Genomic DNA, 16,829 nt, shown 5'->3' with positions numbered 1-16,829 from the left:
TTTCGGAACACTGCTGGGTCATGTCAGAGGCCGCTCCCAGGGCCCCCCTTACATCTTTGGGGAGTCCCAGTGGCAGCCAAGTGATGGGTGAGGTGAGACACCTCCACTCAGAAGGAAAAGGCCTGTCCTTGTGCCCTGCTGGCTCCTCTCCAAGGTCCAGCAGGCTCCTCAGTGTCTCCAGGGACACTTCCTGTAGATTCAAGCAATGTTGCCTCTGCCCTGAGTCTCGTCTGTCCTCTCCATCATTGTCACCAGCCCTTACTTGGGAGATGGAAGGAATAAAACCATAACTGTTTGGAAGCAAAGTAACAGGGATTTCCCCACGTGCTGCCTCTTACAGTGTTTATTTGGATGACGAGAGCTGTGTGGTGCCCAGCATTCCACAGGGACACCAAAGGTCTGCTCCTCCCTGTGGGAACACAAACAACAGCAACATGAATCATCCACAGGGCAGATAAAAATGAGCAGAACCAAAGGCAAAGGCCATGGGCAGGACGCAGCTCAGCCATGTGCAAGGCAGGACTCACAGCCTGGTGGAACCTCATCCTGACACCCACAGGGTCCAGGCCTTCTGCTGGTGCTGTTTCCAGCAAGGCACTGAGGAACATCAATCCCTTTATTCCAGGCAAAAAGGAAGCTGATGAGATGAGTTGTGAGATGTGATGATGAGATGAGATGACATGACATGCCATAACAAGCTGATGAGATGATGAGATGAGATGGACCTTCTGGAGGGGCATGGACCATACTTCTGACTTTGGATGCTCAGTTTCCCTTCTCTCTCCAAGACCATGTCCACATAAGCCCCAGCCAGAGACCCTCCGCAGGGCCAGCTGGGTACCACAGAGCATCCCTCAGGCTGCCAGACCCGGCAGAAACCCGCCTGGCTGTTGGTGACTGTGGTCAGACCTGGCATTCCATGGAGCACCCTGTCCCCAGGAACCTGTACATGCTCCATCAGTCTGGCATTGTGCCATGGCCAGGCTGGCTCTCCAGGCCCCATGTACCAGCTGGTGGGATGGAGCCACGTCAGTAACAGGCAGGGCAGTGACAGGAGGCCGACGGGCTTGGCTGAGGCTTCTGCAGACTGATCCCATTGGGTCCCATGGGAGAGGAGCTCCTCTGGAAACCTCACAGGGTGCCTGTCTGCATGTTGGGGGCCATGGAAAAGCAGTTCTTTGGAGCTGTAGAGGTGAATGTGCTCAGCAGCACAGCCCCAGCCCCAGGCTGTCAGTCCTGCAGGCAGGAGCATAGGGACTCCAGCATGGCCCTGCAGCCCTGGGCCATCCCTGCTGGGCTCCCAAACACGGCCAGGCTCCTACACCCACAGCAGCAGGAGCAGGGCAGCAAGCCCCATGACGAGGGTGAGGATGATGAAGGTGATGGCCGCAGCCCACAGGGAAGGCCTGTGCCCCTTCACCCTGGCTGGAGCCTCCGCTGGGATCATGTTGGTGAGGTTCAGCATGTACCCCAGTGTCCAGCCCACGTCGGCGCTCCCCGCCTGCCCCAGGAGAGAGGGATGGGAGTTAGCCCTGCAGGAAAGCCACTGTTATCATAGGACCACCCGCTCCTGCTCAGCCTAAATGGCTGCCAAATGGGGCAGCTGTCCCCACACCAGAGCTGTGCCAGGATGGGAGGCAGGCAGGGCTCTCTGGACTGTGGCTCCCCAGCACCCCCACACAGAGTCCGGCTCTCCCCAGCACCACCCCTGCTCCCCCTCGCAGGCTCAGACTGCTGCCCACCTTCATCTGGAAGAAGATGTTGTTCCAGCTGGTCTCATTGAACTTGTAGGCATCGAGGAGGAGTGTGAGGATGTAGTTGGCATTGGCACAGTATTTAGGCAGTCGCTTGGGACTCTCTTTGGGGTAGCTGGAAGATAACTGGGGTGGGGAATGTTTGGGGATGGAGGGAAGTTATTCACAGGCAATTTCTGTTGGCAGAAACAAAGCCCTGAAATGTGCTGCATGAGCAGCAGTGGCTCCACAGTCACCAGCATCCAGAAAGTGACTTCTGGGCCAGGCAGTGATTTTGGACCTGTCTATACAGAACTCCTTTGGGGAGCATTTACACACCACATGGAAACAGGCACATATTGTAGCTCCTCCTGCCCCAGATTCTCCCAGCTCAGCCTTCTCATGGAAGGGGCTCCTGCTCTCTGCCCCATGCTGGTGCTGGCACATCTCTGGGCTTATCTACCCCCATTTGTTGCCCAGAGAAGCTGTGGCTGCCCCATCCCTGGAAGTGTCCAAGGCCAGGTTGGATGGGTTTAGATCACCTGGTCTAGTGGAAGGTGTCATTGCTCATGTCAGGGATGTGAACAAGATGAGCCTTCTAAGCCAAACCAGTCTGGAATTCTATGATTCCATGATTTGATTCATCTCCAGCATGGTGCCAGCAGCTGGCTCTGCTCTCACCATCCTCCTGTGCTACAGACCCACCTCCATCCCCAGCTCCTGTACTGCAGATGAGATCTTGCTGTCCTTGCCTGCCCTGGCTGCCCTTTTTCCAAGAGTATATGAGCAAGGAGTGCATGCAGGACAGTCCCAGCTCCACACAGAGCTTAAGGACAGCTCTGCTGTGTAGGGCTCAGCTCAGAACCAGGGAGCCTTGCCCTGGAGGGGCCCCATGCCCTCCCCCCCATGCCAGGACCCCTTTGCTTGTGAATCTACCACACAGCCTCCATCCTGAGGAACGTACATCTTCCCAGCTCCTTGTGCAGAGCCCCTTGATGGCCTCCCTGACCACAGCCAGTGGCTGCCCCTCCGTCAGGTTCAGGAACTTGAAGTTATAGTAAAAGGCAGAGAAGGCCTGGAAGGTAAGAGACAGAAATGCTGGTGAGCTGTAGTGAGGAACCCCTGGCAGCTGCAGCAGGAGGTGAGGCTTGTCCTTCACAGGGTTGGTCCTTCACAGGGATTGTCCCATCCCATGGAGTCCCAGGGTATGGTTGTCCCTGTCCCAGCAGGTGATGAGCTGGGAGTTGGTGCCTGCTGGCAGCAGCAGCACAGCCAGCACAGACTGAAGGCTCCTGGCTAAACTCCTGGGGTATTACCAAAAACGAGTTTTGACAAACCCCTGTTTTATTAACAAATCCATGTGAGTATTCAAGGTCAGGTTGGGTGGGGCTTGGAGCAACCTGGGATAGTGGAAGGGAGCCCTGCCCATGGCAGGAGGTGGCTCGAGATGAGCTGTAAGGTCCCTTCCAACACAAACCAGTCTAGGATTTGATGATTCTCAACATGGTCCCATTTGGAGATTTGGCTGGAAAACCATGCAGCAGCAATCCTCAGGCCGTGGTACTCTGGGAGCTTCTTGCCCTGTTCCCTGCAGGGAGGTGACAGTGCCATGGGACAGCGGGGACAGCCCAGCACCCGGGGACAGCCCAGCACTCGGGGACACCCTTCCGTGGAGGTGGGAAGATTATTTGCCTTACAATGAACTGCCCCCGGAGTGGGGGCTGGTAGACGCCGTCAAAGGTGCAGTCCTGGCTCTGGCCACACGCCGAGAAGTTGAAGAGCTTCCTGAGGGCTGCCAGGCAGCCGCTGACATTGCCCCGGCCCTCCAGGGTGACGTTGGTGTCGCCCAGGGGCAGGCGCGGGTCGCTGCGGTCAGTGCAGGGGCTGGTGCGGAAGGAGGACAGCGAGATGGTCTCGTTGTAGCCCTTTGGGTAGCAGGGATGGTGGACTCGTGTGCTGGGGGAGAACTCCTGGGGACAGCAAAATGCAGCTGCAGCTCCTGCAGACCCTCCTGGCTGTGTGTGGACAAACCCAGCATCCCCCAAAGCCACAGGCACCGGCATCTCCCAACTCCTTGGCAGGGAAAGACCCTCCTGCCTTTCAGTCCTGGTCTTGTTGGCTGTCTGCAGCCCCAGCCTGAGCCCAGCACTCATTTCCACTCTGCTTTATTCTCATTCCCTCTACCACAGAAGCAGAGCAGTTTCAAGGACCCAGCATGTCTCTGCCCTGGCCAGGAGGATCGTTTCTGGGGACATGCAAAGCCCTTTCCACCCCATCTCTGGCTCTGGTTCTAGCTCCAACCCCATCCAGGGTCACCATGTAAGACTTTCCTGGCCATACAGCAAGGGCAAACCTTTCTGGCTCACTCGAGGCAGCTCTGCTGGCAAGGTGCAGCTCCATGAAGGCACTCTTCACCTCTGACCTTCCAAAAACTGGCCTGAGAAAGGTCTTCTGTTCACATTTCTCAGGTCCATGAAGTCACAGAGTAGCTGAGGTTCAGGGGAGCTGTAGGTTCCCTGTGCCAACCCTCTTGTTAAATCATGACCAACTACAGCAGGTTGCTCAGAGCCTCGTCCCATCATGTGTTGAGGATCTCCAAGGACGACAACTCTACAGTGTTTCTGGATCCTATTCCAATATTTGATCATTCCTATTGGGGAAAATGTTTCCCCTTTATCTGGTTGGAAACTCAGATGATCCAGCTTGTGCCCCTTGCCTCTTGCCCTGGCACTTTGCATCTCTGAGAAGAGCCTGGTCCTGCATTTTTGTACGCTCTGTGTAAAGCCAGAAGATCCCAAACTGACCCTTTTGACATTTTCTCCATCCCTGGAAGTGTCCAAGGCCAGGCTGGACAGGACTTAGAGTAATCCAGTCTAGTGGAAGGTGTCCCTGCCCATGACAGGGGAGTGGAACAGGATGAGCTTTTAAGTCCCTTCCAACCCAAAGCAGTCTGTGACTCCCTAATGTCCATGCTCCTCTCCACATTTGCCCTGCCGTGCTCCAAGAATGTCCTTGCTCTCAGTCCTTGCCGACACCTCTCTGGAAGAGCCCTACCTGTCCTTAGTTTATGCATTAACAGATCTGTGGTTGGCATCATGACACCACAGGCAAATTATCCCTCAGCTGCTTCTCACCGCAATTAATTCCTTTGCCAGCCGCTTCAGCATCTCATTCTGCCCATAGCAGAGGTAGCTGTGAGTGTAGATGTTGTAGGTGTATCCATACAGGGTGAACTCAGAGGCTTCATTCTGGCTCATCACTGAACCTTCTGGCATAAAGGTGATTTGAGTGGATGCTCCTCCGAGATCCAGTGCCCCAAAAATGTTGGCTGCCTCTGGACGGACCCATGTGTGTGCTTTGGGGGAGTACTGCCGAGGAGAGACATGAGAGGAGGATTGGTACAGAATGGCCTGAGCAGAATTGTACTAAGTTCAATGGATGTTCAGTTATTTATGTGTGTGAGCCCCTCCTCCCACCCCCAACCCCCCTACCCCCGCCTGCCCAGCCAGCCTGGATATTTGTCAGAGGCAGAACAGAGATGGAACTTTCTGATGGTCAGTAAGTGCCAATGTGCTGTGGGCTCACCTGGCTCTGAGTCACCATCCCCAGGCCAAAATGCTGGTGGGCACTGACTTGGGGACCTGCTCCTCCTGAGGAGGCTGCAGGGGTCCTGGTGCAAGAGGAAGGATTTCTATTCAGGAATCCTCCAACAGCCCCCACAGGAACCCAACAGTGCCAGCACTGCACTGAGCTGTGGCAGGGCTGGGATAGAGCTTTGGTCTGAGTTGCCTCTAGACTGACACATTGAACCAGAACTGGAGGCTCCCAGCACCACAGGGAGATGGAACTTCCCAGGGCAGGGAGACAAAGCCCACTGGGCTGCACTGACCTCTCTGTGCTGAGAGACCCTCTGTCCACATGGTATGGAGATTACCCTGAGCTCTTAACAGACACCCTCATTCCTGAGTTCTCACTCCTCTCTCACTGTGGGCAAGTCAGAATGTGCCCAGGATGTGTCTCCTTCCCCATGGTAATTCCCAAAAGCCACTAACCCTGACCTCTCCTGAACTAAGAAAGCCTAAGGAAAATCAGAAAGCTGTATTAGCAATGGAGGGGCCATTCCACCCCTCTCCCACCTTGGTGAAGGAGTCCAGCAGGTAGTTGATGGTGATCCAGCCATAAGCCCCTTCCTCCTCTCCCATAAGGATTCGAGCCCCTTTGAAAGCCACAGGGTACTCCTGTATGGTTTTAGCGACTTCAGCCAGGACTTGCTCTGCTGCTGAGCTGTTCTGTTCCCTGGGAAGGATGCAAAGGACAAGACACATACCCAGCTACACAAGAGAAAACACAAGGAAAGAGTCTGGCTCTCTCCCCGTTCCTTATACTCCCAGTTTTTGCAACAAGCAGCCTGTTTGAAAGGGTGTTTCCTGCTCCATGGCTTGTCAGAGCTGCTTGTATGGGGTAAAATCTCACTGCATTACCAATCTAGGAGCAATAGCAACCTCTTGCCTCCAGAGCAGCTTGATCCCAGTCACCCAGAGCTTTCCCAGGCCACCCTTCCCTGCTTCAGTGCTGGGGGCTGGAGTGGCTTGTGCTGCAAGACCCAGGTTTGGACGTCATCCACTGGCTGTGACCACGGCATTTGCTGAGCTCCAGGGTTTTCTCAGGAAGGTTCCAGCCTGGGTTCAGACCTCTCAGTGGGGAAGATATCTCAGGGCTGTTCTTGCTCTCTGAAGCAAGCAACCTTCAGGCTGTGGCTCAGCTCCTTCCTGGGTCTGATTGCCAGGGCACAGAAATAACGTGAGCTATCTGCAGCAATAAAACCAAGAGCTATGAAATGAAGGTTGGCATTTGAAGAGAGCTCACGTGGGCTGGTGAAAGGTGAGGACAGGACCTGCAGCATTTTGTCACCTCCTACCTCTGCCCCACTTGCCCACCAGCACCCATCCACCTGGGCAGGTGGCACATCTCCATGTGGCATCCCAACCCCCTTGTTTTTAAGGAATAATGAAGAGCAAACAGAGCTCTGAAAAGCATTTCTTGCTTGAAACTGGGCATGCAGCACCATCCTGGGAGATCCCAACATACATTGCCCAGCGGCAATTGCTCAAGACAGTTCAGCCATCCCTGTGTCCTCACCAGGCTGCCTTTTCCCCTTCTCCTGACTGCCCAGTTGCTTGCTCATGGCAGTGTGGGAGCTGGGATACTGGCCCTGTTCAGTGTCCTGGCAGTGGCTGTTTGCAGCTTTGTCACTGCTGTCACCCCCTGCCCCACAGCAGTACCTCAGTAGCCTCATGCCAGCCGTTGCTCCAAGATAAACTGGGACTTCCCTGTGCTTCTCAGCAGGAACAGCCTTCAGGGCTTTATCCAGGCACTTCCTTAAGGAATTGCCAGCTTCAAGGGGATTGTTGGCATAGCTTGATATGCCTTGCCCTAGAAAAGAGTCAGGATGGGACAGGCTGATGGGAATGTCTTGGGCTGGGGTTGTGGGAGCAGGAGGGCACAGGGCAGTGAGAAGGGCTGTCACCTCTTAGCAACAAAGGTACTTTTCCAGGGTGCCCATGTCCCCTGAGACCTGACTGACCCACCCTTATGTTCCTCTCCCATGTCTCCCATTTTTTCAGCAGTGTCCCCAGGTGACACCTCCCCCAGCCAGGACAGCAGCTGGGGGCACTCCAAGGTGGAGGAACAAAATACATTCACCATCAAGGTGCTTCAGTCCCACCCAGTGCATAGGCACCACACGGTGCTGAAGGCCCAGGGGTCAGGGAACATCCAGCCACAGCCATGACTCCTCTGTGCTCCCAGTGCCAGCCCGAGGGACAGGGCTGCCAGCCAGGTCACCCCACCCACCACTCAAATACACAGGGCAGGACAGAGCCCATGGCAGAGGGATACTGACCCTGCACATCACAGGACAAGGTCTGGCTGACCACGCCAGTGTTGTTCTCCTTGTCTGAATCCCACTCGTAGACAAACAGAGAGGTGTGGGATGAGCCCGCATCAAACACCATCCCATACTGCAAGGGAAATCAAGACATCATGAAGGTGGAGGAGCAGCAGCCTGGCCCTGGCCCCACTGTGGCCCTGTCAGGGCAGGAGGGAAGAAGATGCCCCAAAACCTGTATCCAAAAACCTGTGCCAAGGCAGAGCAGAGTGGTGGCCTCAATGCCCCCAACAAGTGACTAAGGGATTTTGTCATGTCCTCTCCTGAGGTCAATGCCAGCTCACACAAACATTTCCTGTTGTTTCCTCATGCTTTTTGATTTTCTTTCATGGTCACATACCTTTTGTGTCCACACTGGCCCCACCTTGGGGCTTACAACTCTCCCATCTCTTGTGCTCCTTTCTACCCCATGGCTGCACCCAGGCTGGGCAGGGACAGGCAGAGCCACTCCAGGAGCACTCAGCCACCTGCCTCTCCCCCATAAAGCCCTCCAGCTCACCCTAAACCCCTGCCAGCCCTCTTGCAGCAGCTGGGGTGAGATGCCATGCTCAGGGCACACCACGGGGGAGGCAGGATGCTTGTGCCATGGTGTGAGTGGGTCAGGATGCACTGGTGGGAGCTGACAGGGACAAAGGGCACATGGAGATGCCATGCCCTGGCAGAGCACAGGGAGCAGGGCAGGGCTCTACCCTACCCATCTGCCCCAAAGTAATCTCCTCCAAACCTGGCACAGCGTGGTAATGAGTTCCAGAGGAGGCTTTCCCCTCTGACTTCAAGCTCACCAGGTTGTATTTCTTCTGCCTGCACCTCGAGGTGGGGACAAAACACCCACCCTGCAACTGCCAGGCAGGTCCTGACCCCACTTCCCTTCCTAGCCCCATAGAGCAGCTGCTGGCTCTGAGCACTTGCCCAAGGTGACTGATGTCACCACAGGTGCTCAGGGACCTTCTCTGGGCTCACCTTTACCGTGGGTGGCAGTGTCACATCTTCAACTCTCACCAGGCTGAGAACCAGGGCAATGATGGAGAGTGCCACCAGTGCCCCGATGATGGCACTGGTGAAGGGCTTCTTCCTAGCCAGCATTGGGGTGAAGGCTTCTGAAAACCTAAACGTGGGAGGAAAGTTCTTGGACACCTGGGAACAACAGTGTCAGTGAGAGCTGCAGGGAGATCTGCTTCGAAAGGTGACACTGTCTCAAGCTGTGCTGCTCGGAAATCCTCATGAATAATCAGATCTTTTCGTGGCAAAAGCAATATTAGGATAAAATACAGGGAGCTGGAGGAAAGAGGGGTTGATTGCCGAGGAGCCTGGCAGAGCCACGATGGGATCACAACAATCTTCCCACACTTGCTCTTGTCCAGCTGCCCACTGCTGGGAAGGATCAGGTCTGGGAGGGGCGAGAGGAACTCTGCGTGGAACAGAGGAGAGCATGGGAAATGGCAAAAGCCCTCAGCATGAGGTACTGCAGGAGGGGAGGGTGGTTGGAGTTTACAAGTTGCAAGGAAGGTCAGCTCACCTGTGGGCACTCTTGGAGCCCTGCACCCAGCAGCACCCAGGCTGTGTCACGGTGGGATCCCTCAGGGCTGGCTCTGTGCTCCTCCAAGTGCAGCAAACCCAGCTTGGACTTGCCTTTTATATCCTTTGCAAGTAGATACTGCTGGAAAATCTTTCCCCCATTATTTTCTCTGAGAGCTCATCAGCCTTAGGCGAAACTCTTGAATATCTGCTCTGCTGTTTGTCTTGCAGGTGTATATTCATGGCCCAGTTTGGCATTGTCCTTATCTTCAGCCAATTAGTTCCTCCTCCTCCTCATTTGAATGGAATTGTATGAAGGACACATCTCTGAGTTTGACCCTTGTCCCTCTGCTTCTCTGTGCTGTCACACCCTCCCAATTCTCTTCCCTCTTTGCTCTCACCACCCCTACCATTCCAAGTTCTCTACGAGGTCTGCAAGAGGTGAGTGAGAGTGATATTTGCAGTATCCCTGGAAATGCCCTGGAATCTAATAGAGCGGTAAGTACCTGATAAGAAGTTTTATTACAATGAGATGGAAGCTAACATCAGAGAGGAAGGATTGCCCTGCCAGGGAGGTCTCAGCAATGCTGCTGGGCTTTGCCAGAGAACACAGGGGAGGCCAAGACACTGTCATGGCCCAGCTGGGACTGGTAACCCCTTCCCAGCTTTGTGCTGCTCCTGTGGGTCCCCGCAGACACTGAGGAGAGGTGAGGGAGTGGGGATGACTCAGGACTTCCCTGGAAGCGGAAGGGCTGGGGAACATGGGCCTGCTCTCTCTGGGCCATCCAGCCCTGCTGTTTCCTGCTGATTCAGCTCCCTGATAAGAGCCTGGTGGGGCTATCACAAGGATCTGTGTGGAAAGACCCTGTTCCAGCTGCCTTGGCTGAGTCAGACAGGGCAATGCCGGAAGGGAAATGCTGTGCTGGGGAGCCCTCATTGCCCCTGACCCTGCCCAGCACCTTTGCTGGTGTTTCAGAGGTCCTGCTGTGTGCACTGACAGTGTCATTGTGCTGTGACATTAGGTGCAGCAGTCCCCAGGTGCTCCTCAGACGTCTGCGTCACTCCCTCTTCCTGTTGTCCTTATTCTGGGATCTCTCACGCTGTGTGCAAGAAGCAGATTCACACACCAAGTTGAGGTAATGGTTTTCTTTCACATCTAAGCAGAGGTGGGTGCTGGTTGGTGAATCAACAAAGCTGACACACCCTCAGCATGCCAGTTGCCCATTTTTACACTTTTAAAGCAACAGAAGTCAGCATTTCCCTATAGGTAACAGCAAAAAGAGCAGCCATTGGTTTTGAAGTCTCTGCCTTATTTTCAGATTGCCTGAACACTTCTTTTACTACTCATGCTCTATGGGGAAGGGCCTTATGTGAGTAAGGGGTGATCACAGCCTGTGGGCAGGGATTTTACTGCGATTTTATGCTAATGAGCACAGGAATCACACAATGCCCTTCTTTGGCTTCGTAACTTGATTTATAGCATCCTCCTGCTCTTCAGTTTTTCGGTCATGGCTCTCAGTTCCAGCAGGATTGGTTATTCCCTCATCTTTCATAAGTTCTTTTGTTTATCCTGTACTGCACTGAATTTTTAACCTTGTGGTACTTCTCTTCAACAAATCCCCTCTTTGAGAATTAGAGATACATCCAGAGTGCATTTCCCATAGATCTCACCCTATTTTTGGAAACACATAGTTGACTCTTGCCTGAAAGAACAAAATAAACATATACTCTTTCATTTTGTGATACTATGGCACATCAGTACAGTCTCTATGAGCTCGTGGCACTTCACTTCAACATTCCCATGGCAATCTCCTTTGGGGTGGCTCCTGCAGCCCAGAGGATGCCACCACTCCTGCATTTCCACCTCCACTCAACACACAACCTCTGGATTCACATGGGTACAGTGGAAGGGGTGAATGAGCGTCCCTGCTCTGGAAATGCCTTGCTGACTGCACAGGGCTGTTCTGAGCATGCGGGTCTCGTCCCCACTCAGGACAGAGAGGCACTGACCAGCTCTGGTTCCTTGGGGACATGTGGCATTGCCAGTGGCTGCACGCACCCAGAGCTGACCAAAACCTCCAGCTCCAAGTGCAAACACAGGATGAGCAGCTCTTCACTTTACATTTCCTGTCCCTTTTTGTAGTAAAGAAATAGTCCCAGAGGTTTTGTTGAGGGGCTGTTCCTTCTTGCCCACGCTGGCCCCACATGCAGCCCTGACCTTGTGCCAGGTGATGCTGCCCTGGCTGGGCTCCAAGCGGTGCATCACAAGGATCTCAAGGATCTGTGTGGAAAGACCCAGTTCCAGCTGCCTGATCTTGGCTGAGTCAAATGGGGCAGTGCTGGGAGGGAAATGCTGTGCAGGGGAGCCCTCATTGCCCCTGACCCTCCCCAGCAACACCTCCACTCTGTGCTACATCCAGATCTCAATTTTCTTCAGACAATCCCACCCAAAGGGGCGTCTCTGCTAAAATTCAGAATCTTGGGTTGATGTGGTGTCCAAGCATCACAGGACCTGGAAGGGCCATGGGGTGCCTGACCCCCAGGAGCAGCTGCTCTCACCTGGCTCCCCTTGGGCCCTTAGGGCTCATCTGCCATGGCCCTGTTTGGCTTCAGGGCTGTGCTCTGCTGAGAGTGAATTGTGCTGTTTGCTAGTAATTGAGAAAGGGACCAAATGTCTCATTCTGACTTCTGATAGACAAATCTGCTGTGAAGAAGTGTGGCTAGAGTACACACACACCCCTGTTTGATCTGCTTTTGACATGTATTTGCCTGTGGCCCTTAAAATGACCCTGAGACCCAGAAGGGAGTTGCCAGGCTGCTGTGGGGACTTGGTGGGGCTCCAGCACAACCATCACTGCCAGGCACTGGGCTGACTGGTGTTTGTGAAATGACATCACCTCCACTGCCAACACCTTCCTGGTGCCTTCTGAAAGGAAAGCGCCCTGACTCAGGTTTAAAAAAGGGAGTCGCATTTCCTCAGCACTGTTTCTGCTCCATGAGGTCACCCCAGTGCAGGCGTGGGAGGTGCAAGCGGTGGCACTGAGCACATCCCATGTCTCCAGGTTGAACTTTTCCTGTCCCATGTTCCTTCCCAGACGTACCCTGGGTCTTGTTGTGCCTTGTCCCAGCAGGGACCAGCCCCAGCCCTCCCTCACACTCTGATTACAGCAGGACTGGTGGAGTTTGGGCCATTTGAAGCTTCCTTGTGGCTGCCCATACCTGCTGTTCCTGGCTGGCAAACAGCACACCAGACCTGTCCTTCTCTGCACCGCCTTTCCCAGTTATTAAACATGGCCTGGCTGCCCTGAGTGTGACAGTCCTGGTGCCACCTCCCAGCTGTGGGTATGCTGAGCCAGGGACATGTGCCTGGAGGCAGTCCCTGTGCAAACCATGGGCACCCCAGTCCATTCCCTTCCCAGTGCACACCTACAACACAGCAGGTGCTGCTCTGGGGGAAGCCCCAACCCCCAGGATGCTCAGATGCAGCTTAGCACAGCACCTGCATCCTTGTGAGATCCCCAGAATTAATGATACCTATGAAAAGATCAGTCTTTCGATGCTGGCAGTGGCTGAGCCCCCAGGACAGGGTGCCAGGGGACAGGGACAGCTCCCAGCTGGGTGGGCTCTGTGCTGCCCAGCACTGTGGTCATGGGCTCTGTCTGCTGGGATGAAGGGATGTGGGGGAGGGATGCTCCAGGGGCCTGGGGTTGTTACACTTGCACCAGCTGTGATGCCTGGGGGTGACAGCACCAAGGTCAGGGTGTCTCAGATTTGACTCACAAGAACCCCAGGCATGGATTCTCCTCTGGCTCTGGCCAACCTGAAGGGTTTTTCTTCCTGAACACAGGGAAATATGGATGAAGTCCCCTCAAGGCAGGATTTTCCATTCCACTACTGCCACAGTGGCCGCTTGGGGATAGCACAGGAGGGAGATCAAGGTGAGAAGCAGCTCTGGAGATGTTTGATTGCCTCCAACAACCAGCAGGGCCATAAGAAAACAAGGTAGAAGGTGAAGGGATGACTGATAGAGGTGTCTGCCCCCCACAAACGCTAGCAGGTGTTTGCACAAAGGAGGACACTGCTCCAACCACCTCAGGGTCCTTCCAGGAAGCAGCTCCCAGACCAGAGCCATCCACAACACTGGGATGTTAAACCAGCCCTGCCCTGAGGAGGTCACATGGTCCCCAGGCGTTGCCCATGTCAAGATGCAGGGAGGGATCGAGGTCCCTTGGGCCATCCATTCCCAGATGTCTCCTTTGGGAGCCCCTTTGCCCCTCTGGAGGCTCAGGTCATGCCAGAGCTCTGCCTTCCTGGTGCATGGAGCCCACCTTTGCTATCCCACTCAGGCTCTGCTCTGGAGCTGCTGGACATGGCAGCAGTGGTTTCTCTCCTGTCAATGTACTCATCCCTGATTTCAGGTGGCTATCCAAGGGCTGCTCTTGTCCCCACAGGAGCTGGGACACACAGAGAGGGGTGGCAGCTGGGACTGGTACTGCCCCTCTGTCACAGGGATGCTGGTTTGGCACCTGGGCTGGGCTGTGCAGAGGCTCCTTCCCCACCAGCCCAGGGATTCAGAGAGCCTCAGGACTGGGGTGTGCAGCACCAGCCTTGGGAAGCTGCATCACCTGCCAGACCTCCAGTCTGGGAGCTAAGACACTCCCCTGCTGCTGGGTTTGGGAAAGGCCCAGCTGGCAGCAGTACCCAACCCACCAGCCACAGCAACAAAAACAAACACAGAGGTGAGATTTTCATCTTTGAAAGAGCATATTTCAGTGTGGAAAAGAGCATTGGCTTGAGACTTGGGAGTCTCCAGTCCCATGGCAGGGGCCTCAGTGTTCACAGTGGGCAGGGAATGGGTGTCAGGGGCCCCTCAAATTATGGCAGCAGGTGGAGGGTCCAGCAGGATTTCTCCAAGGGGGATGCTCCCAGAAGGAGTTCTGTGTGGCCACAGGCTGGTGTGCCAGCACTGCACACTGCTGGGTGCCGGGGCAAATGCCCCAGTAAGGTTTGTACAGGACTTGGTGGCCCTGGGCACAGCAGGCAACCCCTCTGCACCAGGCACAAGTCCTGGGAAGGGACATGGCTGGTCCTGGCTGCCAGACCTTCCCCCCACCCAGCACCCCCATCAGGGCAGCACACGCAGTGCCACTGTTCAGTATTGTGTCACCCCTGTGTCCCCACACACCCCAGGGAAGCTGCCTTACCTCGGAGGAGCAGAGTGGGAACACGCTGACCACTGGCTCGTCCCCAAGGCAGCAGCAAAACACTGGCAAAGCCACTTGCAGGTGAGGAAGGTGGCACACGGGGGAATGTGGCACATGGGGGGATGTGGCACGGTCCCCTTGTGTCAGGCACCACACCCCAGTGACAGGGCAGGTGTTATTTTGGGGCTGACCATCCAGGCAGCCCCACTACAGCCAGGCAGCAGGAAATGGCTCTGTGCCTGGGCAGCGTCGCAGCGAGGCTGAGGGATGTGATCATCTGTTTCATCTTCTTTGGGTTTGATGAGCCTCTTCCTTAGTTTATTAATTAGCTGCTGCTTGGGAGCTGTGGGAGTGTCCAAAAGCACCATCAGTCCCCAGAGACACTCAGTGAGTGTCCCCTTGTGACTCAAGAGGCTTTGCTGCTCATCCTGCTCCTCTCCATGTTCCTCACCTGCTGTGGCTCCTGTTGCTCAGCCCTATAAGAGACACTGATCCCACACAGCTCCCATCCCCATGGCCCCCACGCAGCCCTCCCCAGCCCCACACCAGTGACTCTGCTGCCTCTGACACAATTCCAGGACAGCAGGTGATGGAACAGCCGTGGCCTGTGCACTCAGGGTGACCCAGGGGCATGTGGCACAACCACACCAGGAGGGGGATGAGCTCACACTGCTGTGAGCTGGAGGTGATGAGGAGCAGTCAGCTGCCTACTCCCGGTCCTTGGCCCAGGTGAGCGAATGAGTGGCTCCAAGTGGACCAACCTGAGCACCTGGGGCTGTTACAGTGACACCAAGCCCTGTGAAAACACATCCCAACGTGAAGCAGGAGCTGAAGAGCACCTGTGAGGCAGGTCAATGCCACCCGAGGGTGTGCAAGGATCACAGAATCTCCTGAGCAGGAAGAGACCCACAAGGATCATTGAGTGCAGCTCCTGTCCCTGCACAGACACCCCAACAATCCCACCCTGTCCATCCCTGGCAGCATTGTCCAAACACTCCTGGAGCTCTGGCAGCCTCAGGCTGTGCCCATTCCCTGGGGAGCCTGGGCAGTGCCCAGCACCCTCTGGGGGAAGAACTTTTTCCCAATATCCACCCTAACCCTCCCCTGACACAGATCCAGCTGTTCCCTTGGGTGCTGTCCCTGCTCACAGGCTGCAGAAATCAGAGTTTGCCCCTCCTCTTCACCTCACCATGAAGTTGCAACTGTGATGAGTCTCCCCTCAGCCTCCTCCAGGTTGAACAGACCAAGTGACTTGAGTAAGAACTACGATGTTCTCCTGTAAATCACAGCAGAGAAGCCACAGAACCTGCCAGGCTGTTCTCTAGCACTGACCCAGCACCAGAAGGAAAGCTTTGTGCCTGCAGTTACACATTTTTCTCCAGTATGGAGCAGTCTGGGCTAAATCAGTGTCAGTTTTTGGATCCTGCTGGCCTGGACTGCTGGTTCTCCCACTGCTGCTCTGTGACAGCCTGGCGGGCCAGCAGCAGCACGAAGGGACAGCCACTGTCACCAACTGGAGCCTCCTCACAGTTCCCACCTGCTTTCCAGAGGGAAGAGTAGCAGCTGCTGGCCTCATTGTCATCAGAGGATCTCATGGGGACATCAGCCCCACCAACACAGCCCTGGTGCCCCTTGGGCCTCTGAGCTGGCAGCAGTGACACAGCAGAGCAGTGACAAGGCAGTTCCTGTCCCTGATGCCACCTGCACAGACCCCAGGGCACCGGGGCGAGACGGAGGGAGACAGAGCCAGAGCTGGGCCTGGGAGCAGCCGAGGTTGGAGGGGAAGCCCTGGCAGCCAGGAGAGGTTTGCTTGGAGGTAGTGTCAGCAGCTGAGCACAAAGGTCTGTGACACAGAATGGGAAGGACACCAGGCTCTGAGTTGAGGGCGAGGGGCAGATCCATTGTCCCCAACACCTTCGTGGTGCAAGCTGGACAGGAGGGATGCCAGAGTGTCCCTGACACTGCGACTTCGCTGTGACATTGGCACTTCCATGAGGAACACGGAATTCTTCCTGTTCTCTTGGGGGTCTGAGGACAGTGTTGCACCCCAAAGCTGGGGCTCAGTGAGACTTCCCTTCAGAAGCAGCATCAGCCATACACACTCCTGCCCTCCCCACACCCCTATATCCGTATTTAGGGAATGGAATGAAATACAAAGAAGAAAAGTCATATGCCTGTTCAAAAACACACATATTAGTGATCTCAACATGACCTTACAGGACCCCATCAGTGCACTGAAGCGATGAAGTACTGAAGGAATGAAGTGCTCAGGGAGGTGAGGGGACAGATGGAAATCCATGAGCCAGCTGCTGGGCAGGGCAGGGCAGGGCAGGAGTCTGGGCTGCCCCAGGGGATCTACAGCAACCACCCACTCTCCAGGCAATTCCCACTCTCCAGGCAGCAGTTTTAGGCACAATTGCTTTCCAGGCA

General features: G+C 55.2%; 1 protein-coding gene across 2 annotated transcripts; it reads right to left on the bottom strand.

Moving 5' to 3' along the window:
• Positions 1–325: 325 nt before the first annotated feature.
• On the bottom strand, positions 326–10,814 carry LOC146430035 (ectonucleoside triphosphate diphosphohydrolase 8-like). Of its 2 annotated transcripts, none has more exons than XM_085076534.1 (10): positions 9,197–10,814; positions 8,680–8,814; positions 7,636–7,753; positions 7,016–7,166; positions 5,870–6,029; positions 4,868–5,101; positions 3,431–3,703; positions 2,698–2,808; positions 1,743–1,880; positions 326–1,501 (listed from the first exon to the last, which is right to left on the bottom strand). In XM_085076534.1, exons 2-10 carry the CDS (start codon positions 8,761–8,763, stop codon positions 1,319–1,321), a joined length of 1,452 nt encoding a protein of 483 aa, XP_084932660.1. In that variant the 5' UTR covers positions 8,764–8,814; positions 9,197–10,814; the 3' UTR covers positions 326–1,318. The 2 variants fall into 2 exon arrangements, with proteins under 2 accessions (XP_084932660.1, XP_084932659.1); XM_085076533.1 differs by having other exon boundaries at positions 8,641–8,814; positions 9,197–10,813.
• Positions 10,815–16,829: the final 6,015 nt, after the last annotated feature.

Source organism: Lichenostomus cassidix, chromosome 17, assembly GCF_008360975.1.
Source record: "Lichenostomus cassidix isolate B80296 chromosome 17, HeHo_3.0, whole genome shotgun sequence".
Classification (NCBI taxonomy): domain Eukaryota; kingdom Metazoa; phylum Chordata; class Aves; order Passeriformes; family Meliphagidae; genus Lichenostomus; species Lichenostomus cassidix.
The sequence above is the reverse complement of the archived record's forward strand: the minus strand, read 5'-3'. Positions and strand labels throughout refer to the sequence as shown.